The sequence below is a fragment of the Humulus lupulus genome, chromosome 1, assembly GCF_963169125.1.
Source record: "Humulus lupulus chromosome 1, drHumLupu1.1, whole genome shotgun sequence".
Lineage (NCBI taxonomy): Eukaryota > Viridiplantae > Streptophyta > Magnoliopsida > Rosales > Cannabaceae > Humulus > Humulus lupulus.
Window position 1 is genome coordinate 121,155,827 of NC_084793.1, and position 14,747 is coordinate 121,170,573.

A 14,747-nucleotide genomic window follows, 5' to 3' on the forward strand; every position below is an offset into this window, starting at 1 on the left:
AAGTCCTATTCAGATCTTGGTGTTATTCCAAATATGGATAAACCACTTGTGTCGTTTTTTGACAACACATGAATGATAGCCAACTCGAAAGAACCTCGAAGTCACAAGAGGAGTAAGCTTGATTTCATAGGCCCATGGTCCCCACTATACCTTGGATAAAATCATCTAGATGGTCTCAATTAATTAATTTAATTATCAATTAGAATTATCAAAGTTGACCACATCAATTTTGGATAGTTTCACAGAGTTGTATAATTTAGAGAAGAAAAGAGATTTTATGGAAGATTTATTAATGAAGATAAATTGGTGTCTAAATTAATAAATAAGTTTAAATCAAGGTTCAAATTATAAATAATTAATTTGATAAAGGATTTAAATAATTATTTAATTAATTAATCAATAGAAAATAATACGAGTTTTGATTTTAAGTCCAACGGGCTGATAATTAAAAGGGAAATTTCACGGGCCTATGGCCCATGGGAATTTCGACCTAGGGCTGATAATTGGATATTATTTTATTGATTTTTAATTAAATAAGTAACCTAATTGAGCCTATAAAAGGAATGTTAAGTGAGGGTTAAAGAAAGATGATAAAAAAAGATCTAGTTTTGATGCTTTAAGGTTTTAGACTCTCTTTATAGCATAAGTTTTTTTCTAAGCCTCAATATTCTCTTCTCTTCTTCTTATTGTATCTATCTCATGTGTTGAGAATTACCCACTCTAGTCTAGGTGATTCTAATAATACTTTGGAAGGCTGTGAAGAAAATTGAAGATCAGTTCAGTTTCTTGGTGATACCCTACGACATAAAGGATACAAAGATTAGAGAAATTGAAGGAATGCCTTAATCATTCCACTGCACAATAATGTAAGTGTTCTTATCATTATCTCTATATGAATTCAATTTTAGAAATATGTTCTTGGTTTCCTTATATTAATATGTTTAATATATGATTTACATGAAAATAAACAAGATCTTGAATAAGTTTTCCCAACATATGCTTCATTGTAAGACTTAGAGAAAATAGCCCCATTTGCTGAAGCATCCAAAACCATTCGTGTGGAGGCATTGAGATCATTATAAAAAGTCTTCATTTGAATACAATGCGGAATACCATGATATGGGCACTTCCTCAATAACTCTTTAAACCTCTCACAAGCATCACACACCGACTCATACTCCAACAGTTGAAAAGAAATAATCTCATTCCGAAACTTGACATTTTTTTGTTGGACGGAAATACTTCATCAAAAATTTCTCAGCTAGCTCATGCCAAGTAGTAACTGAGTCAGAAGGAAGTGTACTGAGCCAAGCTCTAGCTCTGTCCCTTAGATAAAAAGGGAACAATTTCAACCTCAAGGCCTCTTCAGTAACGCCTTACAACTTAAAAGAATCGCTCACCTCCAAAAATGAATGACGATGGAGATGAGGATCCTTTGTAGGCAACCCACTAAATTAACCCACTGTCTGGAACATTTGGAACACCACGGGCTTCAACTCAAATTGAGCTGCTTGAATTTCAGGCCTAACAATATGAGGATTCAGCTCATTAAACATTGGGGCAGCGTCCCCCCTGCCCTTTCTCTATCATCAGCCATAACAATTGCATTAGCGGCATTCAAAGCATTGGCTGCATCATTGATAACTCCCACAGTCACATTAAACATGGGTTGAGCTCTAATCTCCTCAACCCCTTCACCTTCTAAAGCCATAGCAAGGTGAAGTTGAGCCCGTTGTTCCCTTAACCTTCTTCTAAATGTGCTTAGTCTCAAAGTCAATATGGGCTAGCTCAAAATCTTGATGCTTGTTAATGTAATGGAATCAATCTAGCAAAACACAAGATCAAGCAAACAAGATTAGTGCAAAATAAGAAGATCAAATTGCAAAATAATTAATAACACACAAAATTTTAATTTCAATCCCCGACAACGACGCAAAAAACTTGTTGTGATTTAATTTGATTAATTATGTGCAAGTGTACATAGTCACAAAACTAGTAATATGATGATAAGTTGAGTATCGTCTCCACATGAATTGAAATAACAAATAATTGTGTGCAAATCAATTGCCAAAAAAATTAAGAGTTGTGAAAAATAAATTGAAAACACTTGAAATAAACTAAGATGGCAATCTAAAAGAAAGAGAAATCAATTGGTTGAAATGTGCTTGAATTATTAAATCCTTCTATGTCAAATGACCTATACGTTTTGCTGCAGCAAAATCTCAACAAATTGCCCAGAGTTAACAAGAATTCAAAATAAGTTCATGAAACTTTTTCAAGACCCATGGTATTAATTCTTTCACCTAATTTAACATATTACTATGCCAATCAAGTTTAAGAACCCATAACACAAAAAGGAAAGAAAATATGGTGTTCTTTGGACAAATTCATGCATAAACTCCTTATTTGCTACATTCAGCTCTAAAACACCAAAAAAGACACAAGAACACAAAAAGGAAAGAAAATAACTAGAAAATACACAAGCATCACTCAACCTAATTCTAAATTAATAAGCTTAAAAGTATGAAAAATAACTCTTTATCCAAGAGTTATTAGTCGGGTAATGGGAATTTATTTGGTAATTATTTGGAGATATTAGAATTAATTGGGAAATATGGTGTTAATTGTGGATTAGTGGGAAATGGTGGAAAAAGACAATTTTTCCCTTGAGTGCATTAAAGAGAAAACTTTTGGGCAAGGGGCATTTTAGTCTTTTCATGCCCATGGATGGACTTAGTCACTAGAAGCCTTTAGAATTAGGCAAATCAAAGAGGAAACATAACACAACTCCCTCAATTTCTCTCTCACGGTTTTTTTTCTCTCTCTCTCTCTCCCTTAGTTTGTTTGAATTCTTTGAATTTTGGAGGAGTTTAGCTTGGGATTGGAGGCTTGAAGCTGAGAATTGGGTTAGGTCCAACTTGGGGTCATGATTACATAGCCGAGGTAAGATTTCCTTGCTCTGTTTTTGCTAAGATTTCTCGTGGTTTAAGTTTTTCTTGAGTTTTAGGCTTATGGTTGGGTTTTGAATTGGAGTAGGGTTTTGGTTTAGTTTTTGGTGTATTTGTGTTGCCTTAAGTGTATTATTGAGGTTTTGGGACTCAATTCTGGATTTGGTTGTTAATTGGGATGAATTTTGAGGGATTTGGCTCAGAGAAAAATGTTGGAAATCTTTCGCAGGGTTGCGCTGTTCTTGGAGCATTGCGGCCCGTATGAACTCAGGGTCGTTGGGCTTCTTCTGAACCGCCTTAGCTCCGCAGCATGTGTCCAGTGAAAACAGGACCAGGGTTCTCTGCTTTGGGGCGCGCCGCGATCCTTCAAGGGTGCGTTGCGACGCTAATTGGAAAGAATAGCCAGGTGAGGTTTCGAGTTGCGAGGACTCAAACTTAAGGGCTTGGGAAAGATTCAACTACCTAGTTTAGTAGAATTCGAGGTCTCGTAGGCTAGGTTTCGGTCCGGAAGCCTTTATCTACTCGATATTGATGGATATCCTCTATTATGGTTATGACTAGGGTACTGCTAGGGCTTAGAAGAGGAACGTGCTCAAGGGTCGTTTCTATTTATCCAGTGCCTGGACCATAGGTAAAAAAACTGCACCCTGGGTTATGATTAGGGCTTGAGCCCCTGTGAAGGAGCATGATTATGATTATGCCTGTGATTATGTGATCAAGCATGCTTGAGGGCTCTGTATCTAGATAATTGTTAAATGATTTATGCTTGTCTGTACTATCTGATTGAAATTCTTGATTTATATGCCAAGGGCGGCAATAGTGCGCTGAGCGCAGGTCGAAAGGCTTGACTTATAAGTCAAATGTGGCAATAGCGTGCTAAGCCCTGGCCAATATGGTTAGGCCTATCTAGAAGCGTGGTATATGCTTGATCGACCCTATGGTCGCTTGGAAAATAAAGCGTCTGATACGCTTGGCCAGCCCTAAGGTTGGTTATATAGAGAATAGGGCAATGAGCCCTAGTGTAACTCTATAGTCACTTATCTGGATTGAATGCATGCACGAGTAGGGTTATTCCTACTAGGGATGCTATTTATGATTTTGTAATAGGTTATTAAATGCTAATGAACATGTTTAAGTTTTCTTGCTGAGCCTTGGCTCACGGGTGCTATGTGGTGTAGGTAAAGGAAAAAGGAAGCTGGACCAGCCATGAGTTGGAAAGCTTCGGTGGTGGCGTGTACATATGCAATTTGCTTGACCACCATGGTCGGGGTATCACAAAGGAACTAGGATCGAACCCTAATTTTTTCGCTTAGGTCGGCTTGTTGTATTCTTTTGAATTGTAAATGACTTTTTAATGTTTATTTGTGATCTCGTGTACGAACTTAAACTTTTTAATGAAATAATTACTTCTTTTGACCAAAATTTTAACCCTAACCTGTTAATTACCTTTAGTTACACGTTTATGCCCAAATGACTTGATTAGAGAGTCTAGCACTATTTAAAAGTACATAGTGTAATGGCCTTGGCTAACCAGGGTGTTACAGTAAGTGTTGTTTATTAGTGGCAAAAACAATGCAAGAACAGGGCATAAACTGTATGACAAATTCTTTAAAACTTTAAAAACTAACTATAAGTCTCGAGGAGCACTTGCAAACAACTGTAAATGATTGTAAGATAATAATATAATATTTAGAAAATGGAATTGCATGATGCAAATAAAGAGAGAGATAAAACTATTTCAAAAAAAAAAAGTAGGAGATAGGTGGTACAATTGAAAAGTATTATTAATATTTTCTTATTTCAATAAAAAAAAGCTCCACAAAGTTTGTGAGACATTTATGAAATTTTGACATCTTGTGATGTTTTTTTTTTACTTTTGACTTTATTTTCTTTTTATCTTTTTTTTTCTTCCTTTTTCGATGCTTTAGGACCCGTTATCTTTCTTTTTTTATTTTCTTGTGACCAACATCTCTCTCTCCATTTCTTTCTTTCATTTTTTTTTTAAATTTTCTTCTTCAGATTTTATCAGCAACACCACTATCCAAGACCACGGTTGATTTAGTGGTGATCTTGCAACACAAAAACAATATGACATCAGAGATCACAACACTAAAATAATACTACATCAGAGACCGCAACACAAAAACAATATGGCATCAAAGACTAATACTGATTTATCGTTGCTTTTTGTGGTGAGTTTATGTTGGTTGCACATCAACAAACAAAAATATAAATGAAATCAAATCGAAAACGAATGTTGCTGTCGTGTTGTTTCTTGTCGAGATTAGCCGTAGACGGAGACGTAGATCACTTGAGAATGAGTGGCCTTGCCTTATGTGAAGGAAAGAGCGAGTCATATTTGAGTAAATAAAACTTTTGCTCCGTACAAAAGTTATAAATGCAGTGCTACAGTAGAAACGTGGTTTTTTTTAATAGTTTTTGGTTATTTGAGAAAAAATCCCTTTAATAAATGTAATGGTAAGGTTCTTATTTTGAGTGCAGTTTCTCATAAAAATAAAAAGTCTCTAGTCTTGACTTGATCCAAGCCGAGCCGTTCTAGAAAAGCTTGTGTGGTGTTGTCCCAAGCACATCGTTGCCTTTTCTTCCAATGCAGAATTGAATATTCATATTTTTTTCTCTCACTATGTCTCCACCTCTCTAGACTGCAATTCTAAACTCTCCATTTTTCTTATCGAAACAACCTACCATCTAAACTCATCCATGGCTCTTCTGTTATATCTCAACCTTTTCTAGCTTCTTCTGCTTTTGTATTTTTTTTTTGACCTTTGATAGTCTTATCGAGAGGAGAACAGAAAAGAAGAGAAGAAGCTTTGATTGATGGGTATTTTTCCTAGCCAAAGAGGGTCAAGAACAGAGACGACCCAGGATGGGTTACCTGTCTCTAATGGGGTTTCTACGGCGAACAGGAAGAAGTGGTCCAATTTCCTCCCTCTTTTTGTCGCCCTTGTTGTTATATCAGAGATCGCCTTCTTGGGTCGTCTCGACATGGCCAAGAACGTTGCTCGGGTGGATTCCTGGGCCGACTTGTTCTCTCTGGCTCCGCCTGCTCATGAAGCAAGGTTTGAGATCGAGGGCTCTGGTCTGGATTTGCTACACCCCGATCGGAGTTTGGACTTAGAGGGTTGTGAGGCCTGGCTCGAAAGAGAAGATGCCGTTGACTATTCCAGGGATTTTTCAAAGCAACCTGTTTTGGTTTCCGGTGGCGAGCAGGTATTACGTGCTTCTCTCTCTCTCTCTCTCTCTCTCTTTTATGGATATGTTTTTGTTAGTGTAATTGAAATTGCATTTTCTTGCTTGTATGTTCGAATAGTGTTATTAAATTTATCTGTTTTTTTCCCTGTAAAATTTGCATGTCTTCATTTTGTGTAACCTTTGTATGTTAAATTCATACAATTTTTTTACGGGTTTTTATGATAAGAGTTTTAAATATACTGTGTGTCATGATCAGATAATTTTGCTCATAAAATGTCCAACGATATATTGTTTTGAAAGAATTGATAGTAGTAAATCATTGGCGTTCTATATTTGAATGTTCTCTCTCTTTTTCCTCTTTGCGTATGAACTAAGTATCCTTTAAATGTTCTCAGAGCTCCGAAGATTTTTGTGTAGCTGAAGATTTAAAAGCAATCTGATTTGTTATTGTCATACACATACATAAATAAATGTTTCTCTTAAGTGAATAAAAATTTCTCTTCAGGACTGGAACTCATGCAATGTAGGATGTCATTTTGGATTTGATTCTAGTATGAAACCTGATGCTGCTTTTGGTACACCTCAAGAAGCTGGAACAGCTAGTGTTCTACGATCTATGGAATCTGCTCAATACTATTCAGAGAATGATCTTGATCAGGCACGACGGTGGGTAAGCACAATCTAATGTAGCTTCTTTGGAGTCTAGAGGATCTCGTTTAGTTGATTTTCCCCCTATACTCTTGTTCGTAGCAACACTTTGGCACGTACATGCATTATTATGTCTTGCTTTTGTGTATTCTCGTAGTATTGAATTAACTGAGGTGCTGCTCTGCGTTTCTAATATTCTTGTTTATATATATATATATATATATATATATATATTTATACACACGCACATACTCTTTTGTGTTCCTTTTTCAGTTTTAGAGTATTCTTTGCATAATTTATTTTCTTTCATTTCTTTTCCTTAACCGAACAAAATTTTAATTATGTACTACGAATTAATGCAACAGACCACATATATCATGCTCTGTCTGTCTATCTGCATCCCCGTAGTAGGTTGTAAAATTTAGTTCATATTAAATTCATTAGTGAAGCTAATTTTTTAACTTTTTATGTGTTTTAGGAAGGGATATAATATTGTTATGACAACTAGTCTCTCATCAGATGTTCCTGTTGGATACTTTTCCTGGGCTGAGTATGATATCATGGCACCAGTGAAACCAAAGACTGAGAAGGCCCTTGCAGCCGCATTTATTTCCAATTGTGGTGCTCGCAACTTCCGGTTGCAAGCTCTTGAAACCCTTGAAAAGTTAGATATGGCAATAGATTCTTATGGGGGCTGCCATAGAAACCGTGATGGAAGAGGTGCAGTTCTTATTTAAAGTGCTACATATTAACTACTGTCCTTTTCAATTCTTATCTAATGAATCTGGATTTGGTAAAGTTTTGTTTGAGTGCAATTTATACGTGCTCCAGGTACCATATAAGGATATGTTTTCTGAAATCACAATATCAGTGCTGTTTAACTTTAACTTTAAATTTATGATTTTGTTAATTGTCTGTATTGATTTCTGCTTATAGTGATAGCACATGTTTTCAGATTGTATGATTTCCTAGCTCTGCTATGTGTCTGGTTTCATGGGCTGATGTAATATACTTTGGTTCCTTTAAATTGATGCTGATCCCACCCTTTTCCCTCTAAAGATGATATACACTCTTACAGAAAATCTGTGTTGAATAATTTTTTGTTCCTGACATTCTTGCAGTGGACAAAGTAGAAACTCTGAGGCGCTACAAATTTAGTTTTGCTTTTGAGAATTCCAATGAGGAGGATTATGTTACAGAGAAATTTTTTCAATCTCTTGTCGCTGGTATGAAAACTTTTTTGCTTCCCACTCTTTCTCTATTGGTTTTGTCTTTCGAAAATATAGTTGCAAAACATATGATTTGAAGCTGTATTATTTGGCCAGTTGGAGCCTTTAGCATTTATGAAACTGTTATCACTCTTCCACTTCGATAATAATCGAACAAATTTGGTGACGTGATATGATGACAATGATGATATTGACATCTTTTCCTTTTTATGTTCTAATTTTACAGGGTCTGTGCCGGTTGTAATTGGTGCTCCAAATATTCAAGATTTTGCTCCTGCTCCTGGTTCAATATTGCATATTAAGGAGCTTAGTGATGTGGAGTCGGTTGCAAAGAGTATGAAATTCCTTTCACAAAATCCTGAAGCATATAATCAGACCCTGAGGTAAACAATATGGTGGCCATTTAGTATGATCATTGTTTTTTCCCTTTAGAACATAATTTGAATTTCAATTTGAGCCCTGTTAGTCTAACTAACAATGATGTTTCAATTGGTTAGGTGGAAATATGAAGGTCCATCTGATTCTTTCAAGGCCCTTGTTGATATGGCAGCAGTTCATTCATCATGCCGACTTTGCATTCACCTGGCAACAAAAATTCGAGAAGAAGAAGAAAAGGGCCCAAGGTTCAAGAGACGACCTTGCAAGTGCACCAGAGGATCAGAAACTGTGTATCACTTGTATGTACGAGAAAGAGGAAGGTTCGAGATGGAATCTGTCTTCTTAAGGTAACCTTTCATCTGTTTTCCTTTCCTGAATGGGTGTATGTGCTGTATGGTTAAAGGTTCAAAACTGCAGTAACTTTAAAATGAGGAGTATCTTAGCAAAATTGGGTGATTTCATCGCTCCTAACGAAATGAAAATTTAATGGATTGCATTTGTGCTTTCCCTTAAGCTGGGAAGTAAAGAATTTGCTCATCTGTGTGGTTTTTTTTTTTTTTTCTTTTTTCTTTTTGCAACTTAAATCAGCTTGAAGATTATGTTCAGTGGCCACTAAATGTTGAGATTTTGTCATGTAAGCACATGCATCTAGAGATATAATCAAATATTATGGATTCATATAAGAACTTTTTTGGGCAGGGCTGGGAATTTGACTTTGGAGGCCTTGGAATCTGCAGTGCTCACAAAGTTTTACTCTCTAAAGCATGTTCCGGTTTGGAAACAGGAAAGACCCAAAATCTTAAGAGGAGGAAATAAACTTAAAGTATACAGAATACATCCTGTTGGTATGACGCAGAGGCAAGCTTTGTATACCTTCAAGTTTAAAGGAGATGCCGATTTCAAAAGTTATGTGGAAAACAAACCTTGCGCCAAGTTTGAAGTAATCTTTGTCTAGGATTGACTAGTCTCTGCATTTTTGCTTAAAACTTTGAGCATTTTTCAGATGCTGATTTTTCAGCAGTTGTCTACTAAACTTGTAGCAGAGTAGTGAGTGATTTTTTCTTGTTTTGACCCACTTTGTAACACACGTTTGTTCCCTCTGATCAGACTCGTAAAATTTTAGTGAAGTAAAATTATTTATGAGAATAAACCCGTTGATGTATTTTTATTGTGGATCGTTCACTGCAGAAAATATTTAACCTCAGGTTCCATTCTCTACGGTTTCTGTTTTTCCTGCTCGCTGCATCATTTTTCCCTTGATGGAGTATATTAGCATCAAAGTTTTTACGATTTCTCTACTTCCATTTTAGATTGCTTAGTTCATTCTAACTATGGTTATTAAAGAAAATTTCTATCTAAAACCCTCCAACTTGCCTGTTCTATGTCTAGGGGTTATCTGGGTAAGTCACCATCTCCTCTTAGAAAAGAAAAAGAAAAAAAAAAGAGAAAAAAGACTTGGTAGATAGTTGATGGATTGCTTGAAAACTGGTTATCTTTCAAACCGTCCATCTGCTTAGCTCTATGTTATTATCTTTTAATAAAATGCTTATAATTTGATTACTATTCTATTTTTTACTTTCAAGAAAATTTCAATTTGCAAGGAAAGCTGAGCTCCTTCAATTTTAATGGCCAACGGGATATTTTTCACCTTTTAAAAAGTACAATATTAACAATAATTTGTTTTGAATAAGATAAACAGTGAATAGCCTACCCCAAGTTGACATCATTGAATTGAAATATTGTAATATTGTAGTTGTAAAAAATTGTAAAGGGCAGAATATGTACATTATGAGAAGAATAATATAATATATATATATATATATACAAGGTAGTTCAAGATAGTTTATTTTTAAAGTTGTAAATATTGTTTATAATTTTAATGAAAATTAGTTCAGTATTTTTTTAAAAAATATATATATAATAAAATGAATTATAATTCTATAGTATATATAAATATTTATATCAATAATTTCTACATATATGACATCTAAGCACAACGTTGACATATGTATATATTTACATGACTAAATGACATATATATAAAATACAATAATAATTAAAAAGAAATTAATGATAAAAATAAAATAAGAATAGAAAAAATCATAGTGTAGACAGTAGTATACATGCATAAACTCTAATGTATCTAACAATGTCCTTTGGTGAATTTGATAAAAAAAAAAAGTTTCAATCATTTGATAAAAAAAAATTATCACATAATTTTATAAGATAAAAAAATAATATATATGTCTTTATTATTTTTAAATAAATATGATTTAATTATTTAAATTATCATAAAATATCTTTAAAATATTCTATTTTAATTAATTTATTTTTGTTTAAGTTTATGTTTGTTCTAATTTTTTAATTTGGCAATGACAAAAAAAAATTATATATTATATGTTTAATATAATATTAAGTTTAAGTTTAATTAAATTTTATTTTATTTAAGTTATTAAATATATGGTTTTATTATTTTTAAATATCTCAAAAATATCATATTTTTATTTGTTTAATTATTTATTTATTTAATTTTATTTAAATTTAAATCATGTTTACAATCTACGGTTAAATATCAAAATATTATGTTAAATATAAGAATATTTTGTTAAAATTAACAGAAAAAAATAAAATACCGTTAAAACTAAGAATTTATATTATCTACACACTTTTTATATAAAAGAGATATAGATGATACTTCATTCGTGAGGGCGTAAATGCCCGCACCCCTATGATTTTTTAATTTTTTTTTTAAGTTCTTCATATTGAAAGCTTTTTCATTTAATACTATACATAATAAATTTTAAAATTATGTAACGTTGTCCGTGACAACTTTTTTCATTTGAATCATTTTTTTTTGTTTTTTATTTCTAATTACAATTTTGGACGATATGTGTCTAAATTTGAGTGGATTATTCTTTTGGGCCGTACGGGCCTAGTGGGTCTTTGGCTAAATTTTTTGGGTTTTGGATTAAAAAAATGCTAACTTATATATTTTGGCTCTCAAATTTATCATTTTCTTTATTTCTTTTTAAGCTTTGTTTCTTTTCTTTTTCTTATTTTTAATGCACTATTTCTCAATAAAATAGTCATAATTTAAATGAAAATTAAATATTTCTTTTTATAAATATTAATACATATTTATTATTATTATTATTTTGTGTTTATTACTCTAAGTTGTTTTGTTTTTGTTGACCCTGATTTTGGCCAACTGACACGGAGTCAAATTTGCTTGATGTGGATAAACACGTTGGAAAGAATGTGATGACGAAATAATAAAGAACACAATAGTTTATAGTCGGCCCCATAATCTGGTAATAACCTACGTCCACTTGGATTGTTATTGATATATGATTCAAAGGAGTGATCAAAGAACTAGGGTTCAATCAGTTTCACCAACCCCTCTGAAGAACAAGACAATATATCTGATGATCATAAAGCAAAAATGAATCAGATCCCTTTCGCTTGAGCCCTCCTTCTCTATTTATAGGCTCTGGAGGATTTACATTAATTTGTTACAGATATTATTTCCTAAATAATCAGATACTCAGGAAATCATGGGAGATAATTTCGGATACTATCATAACTGCATAAGATTTTCTCCCGCGTATAGCATGCGTACGACCAGTCTGGTCGTATGAAAAGATCGAACGTTGCGACAATAGATGTCTTTCTGGTCGATAGTCGATCACAAATTCTGCTAGATGTTAGCCACGTGTACTAAATGTTTGCCATGTCATCCATGCTTGTTTTTTGGATAACATTTTCCCCCCAAGTTTGTATAGTGCGACCAGCAATAAAGAAACTTTAAGGAAACAACCGTTCATATCCCCACGATGTCTGTCAGGATCCCCGTGCGTTTTTGAAAACCGTGACATAATTATGTCTAATCAAGCCTTTTCAGTTTTTAAGAAACAAATTGATGGCTTATACACTTCCCCACGCTTCGAGAATTAAAAATAATGATTGCGACTTTTTGGCCATACCTCGGCCCCCATAAATACCTTCTTTTTCTTCTCAAACAAGTTTTTTCTTACCGTCTTTGCCAAGAGCTTCAAGAACCTTGCCTTCAGAGTACAGAGCTTCGAAACCAATCAGTCGCCTATCCGAAGATTTTTCCGACTCGAACTTCTTTCTCCTCCGAATCTCCATCTTCGCCCAGGTAATCACTTTGCCTTTTTAAACTTTTCATTATACCATGCATGTCGTTTCTAGGTTCTGTAATTTCTGTGTTCTTGAGTAGGGTTTTATGAGGATCTTTTTGTATAAACCTTCCATTGCTTGGTAAGAGGGCGTCTTTATGCTTTGTATAGGTTAGGACTTAGTTTGATAGTAACGATCATAGGGTTAGGGCGTAAGATCGACGTAAAAATTCAATCTTTAAGCTAGGTGAAAAAACTGAGTTTTTCCCGCCCTTTAGGAGTCAAAACAGTTCTCTTTCAGAAAACATTTTTTTTTCCTTTTTGATCCGTTTTTCAAACCATTAGTGCCAAATCGTAGTGTAGGAGTAGGATGCTGCTGGTTTTTTAGATGCGAGCAACGTTATCCCAATCTTCCACACTACTTCGCAGATTGTGTCTTATCTCCTCCATTGTCTGTTTGCAGTTCATATGCAAGACCCTTGGGGAGGAGAAAGACCTATTGAAGATGACCTCTTGGCCCAAATCCTTGAAGGCGAAGAGAACCCATTTACTTTAATACCTGAAATCCCTTTTTCTCGCCCTAGCTCGAACCGTCCTCCAGTCCCCAGTCCAAGAATGGCCCGAAAAAGGAACAACCCTAACTCTCCAGGCCAGCCTTGGCTGATGCCCCCTCGACCACTGGTCGAGGGGAGTTCGTTCTAGAGACCAATGTTCAAGGGCGTGCCCGTCCTCGCCATGTCGACCAGCCAGCCGTTGCGTGGCACATCGTCCCTCAAATTACGGTGACACTGCGGATGATTGCCAAATATTTAAACAGATACAATCTGACGGATGTGACCTTAGTCAAACCATCTATCGACCAGCGCGCCAACTTTCCAAGCAAGGCTTATAGTGCCTGGTCGAGATTCCACATTGAGGCAGGTGCCACCCTGCCTTTTCACTCCTTTTTTCAGGGGGTGGCTAATTACTTCGGAGTAGCCCCCTTTCAAATCACCCCGAACGGATATAGAATGCTGGCCGCGCTCTATATCCTTTATAAGCTCAAAAAATGTCCAGTACCTTCCCCCCACGAGGTCAATTTTCTTTTTGATCTTAAGTCCAACCCCAACCAAGATGGTACGGGGTTTTTTCACTTCTGCCATTAGGAGTCCGGACGCATTTTTTTGTCCGACACCACCCATATCTCTAATGTGGGGAAGTATCACCATGAATACTTCCTCACTCCTGACCTTGCTGCGGACAACCTGGCCTTCACCCGAGGAGGTAAAAAATTCTTACACGAGCAGCTTCTTTACTTAGTGCTTTTCTGTCATATCTTGACATCCATTGTGTTCCAAGTCCATGGTTACGTCCAGTCCCTACTCCAGGGATGGAGTCAAGGGCAACACTCTTAGCCAGCATGCCAAAAATGATAAGAGTGTAAAAAACTTAGTCAACGAGGCCAACCTTAGGCTGGTCGGCCTTTGGGGCTCCCCATCCGCGACGAATGAACCCTCGGCGGGCGGTGTCCAAGCCGACGCGGAACCTGAGCAGGAACCTAAGCAGCAACCTCAGGCGCCGCCTCCTCGGAGGCGGCCAACTGGGGTTACGATCAGGGAACCTGCCGTCCCCCCTCGAGCGGAGGAACCTTTAGTCCCCAAGGGCAAGGGAAAACAAAAGGTTGTCGAGCCTACCGAACTTTCTGACGATTCGTTGGATGTAAACAGTACAATAATCTCGCTTTTAAATAATTTTCCAATCCCATCTCGTCTATTTGATGGGGATGGAAACTTTAGGAATGCTCCCTCTTAAAACTCAGATTTCTTCCAGGAACTAGGCAGTTCAGTAAATAATGCTACGACCAGTAGTTGTAGCCCGGGTACTTTACTTGTAATCCTTTTACTTTTATCCCTGTTCCCCCTATGACCATTTATTCTTACTGCTCGAGTTGTTTCCTTTGGTGCAGGTATGGACTCTGAGGACATCTTCGCTCATTACGAGGCTGCCGCTGCCTCTTCTGTCCTGAAGAAGGATAGAAAGAGGGCTCGAGGGGAAAGCAGCAAGACCCCCTCGAAGAAGGCTTGACCAGACAATGCTCCAGCTGCCGTCCCCTTCGAGGAGAACACGACACCTTCGCCCCCACCGAGTAGTCGACCCCCACACCTATGAATCCACAGCCCTCCTCTAGGGCCGCGGACAAGGAGGCATTGGAA

General features: G+C 36.1%; 1 protein-coding gene across 1 annotated transcript; it reads left to right on the forward strand.

Annotated features, from left to right (window-relative positions):
- Nucleotides 1–5,465: 5,465 nt before the first annotated feature.
- Nucleotides 5,466–9,582, forward strand: LOC133797408 (glycoprotein 3-alpha-L-fucosyltransferase A-like). Its single transcript, XM_062235301.1, has 7 exons — nt 5,466–6,179; nt 6,667–6,827; nt 7,288–7,529; nt 7,931–8,035; nt 8,265–8,421; nt 8,536–8,763; nt 9,116–9,582. The coding sequence occupies exons 1-7, from the start codon at nt 5,787–5,789 to the stop codon at nt 9,369–9,371; spliced, it is 1,542 nt and encodes a 513-aa protein (XP_062091285.1). The 5' UTR covers nt 5,466–5,786; the 3' UTR covers nt 9,372–9,582.
- The last annotated feature ends 5,165 nt before the right edge of the window (nt 9,583–14,747 follow it).

Excerpts from the sequence above, each read along its gene's own strand:
- LOC133797408 (XM_062235301.1), top strand. The coding sequence starts at position 5,787 with ATGGGTATTTTTCCTAGCCAAAGAGGGTCAAGAACAGAGACGACCCAG. Across the intron at positions 6,180-6,666 it reads TGGTTTCCGGTGGCGAGCAG|GACTGGAACTCATGCAATGT; the intron begins GTATTACGTGCT and ends ATTTCTCTTCAG. Across the intron at positions 7,530-7,930 it reads TAGAAACCGTGATGGAAGAG|TGGACAAAGTAGAAACTCTG; the intron begins GTGCAGTTCTTA and ends ACATTCTTGCAG.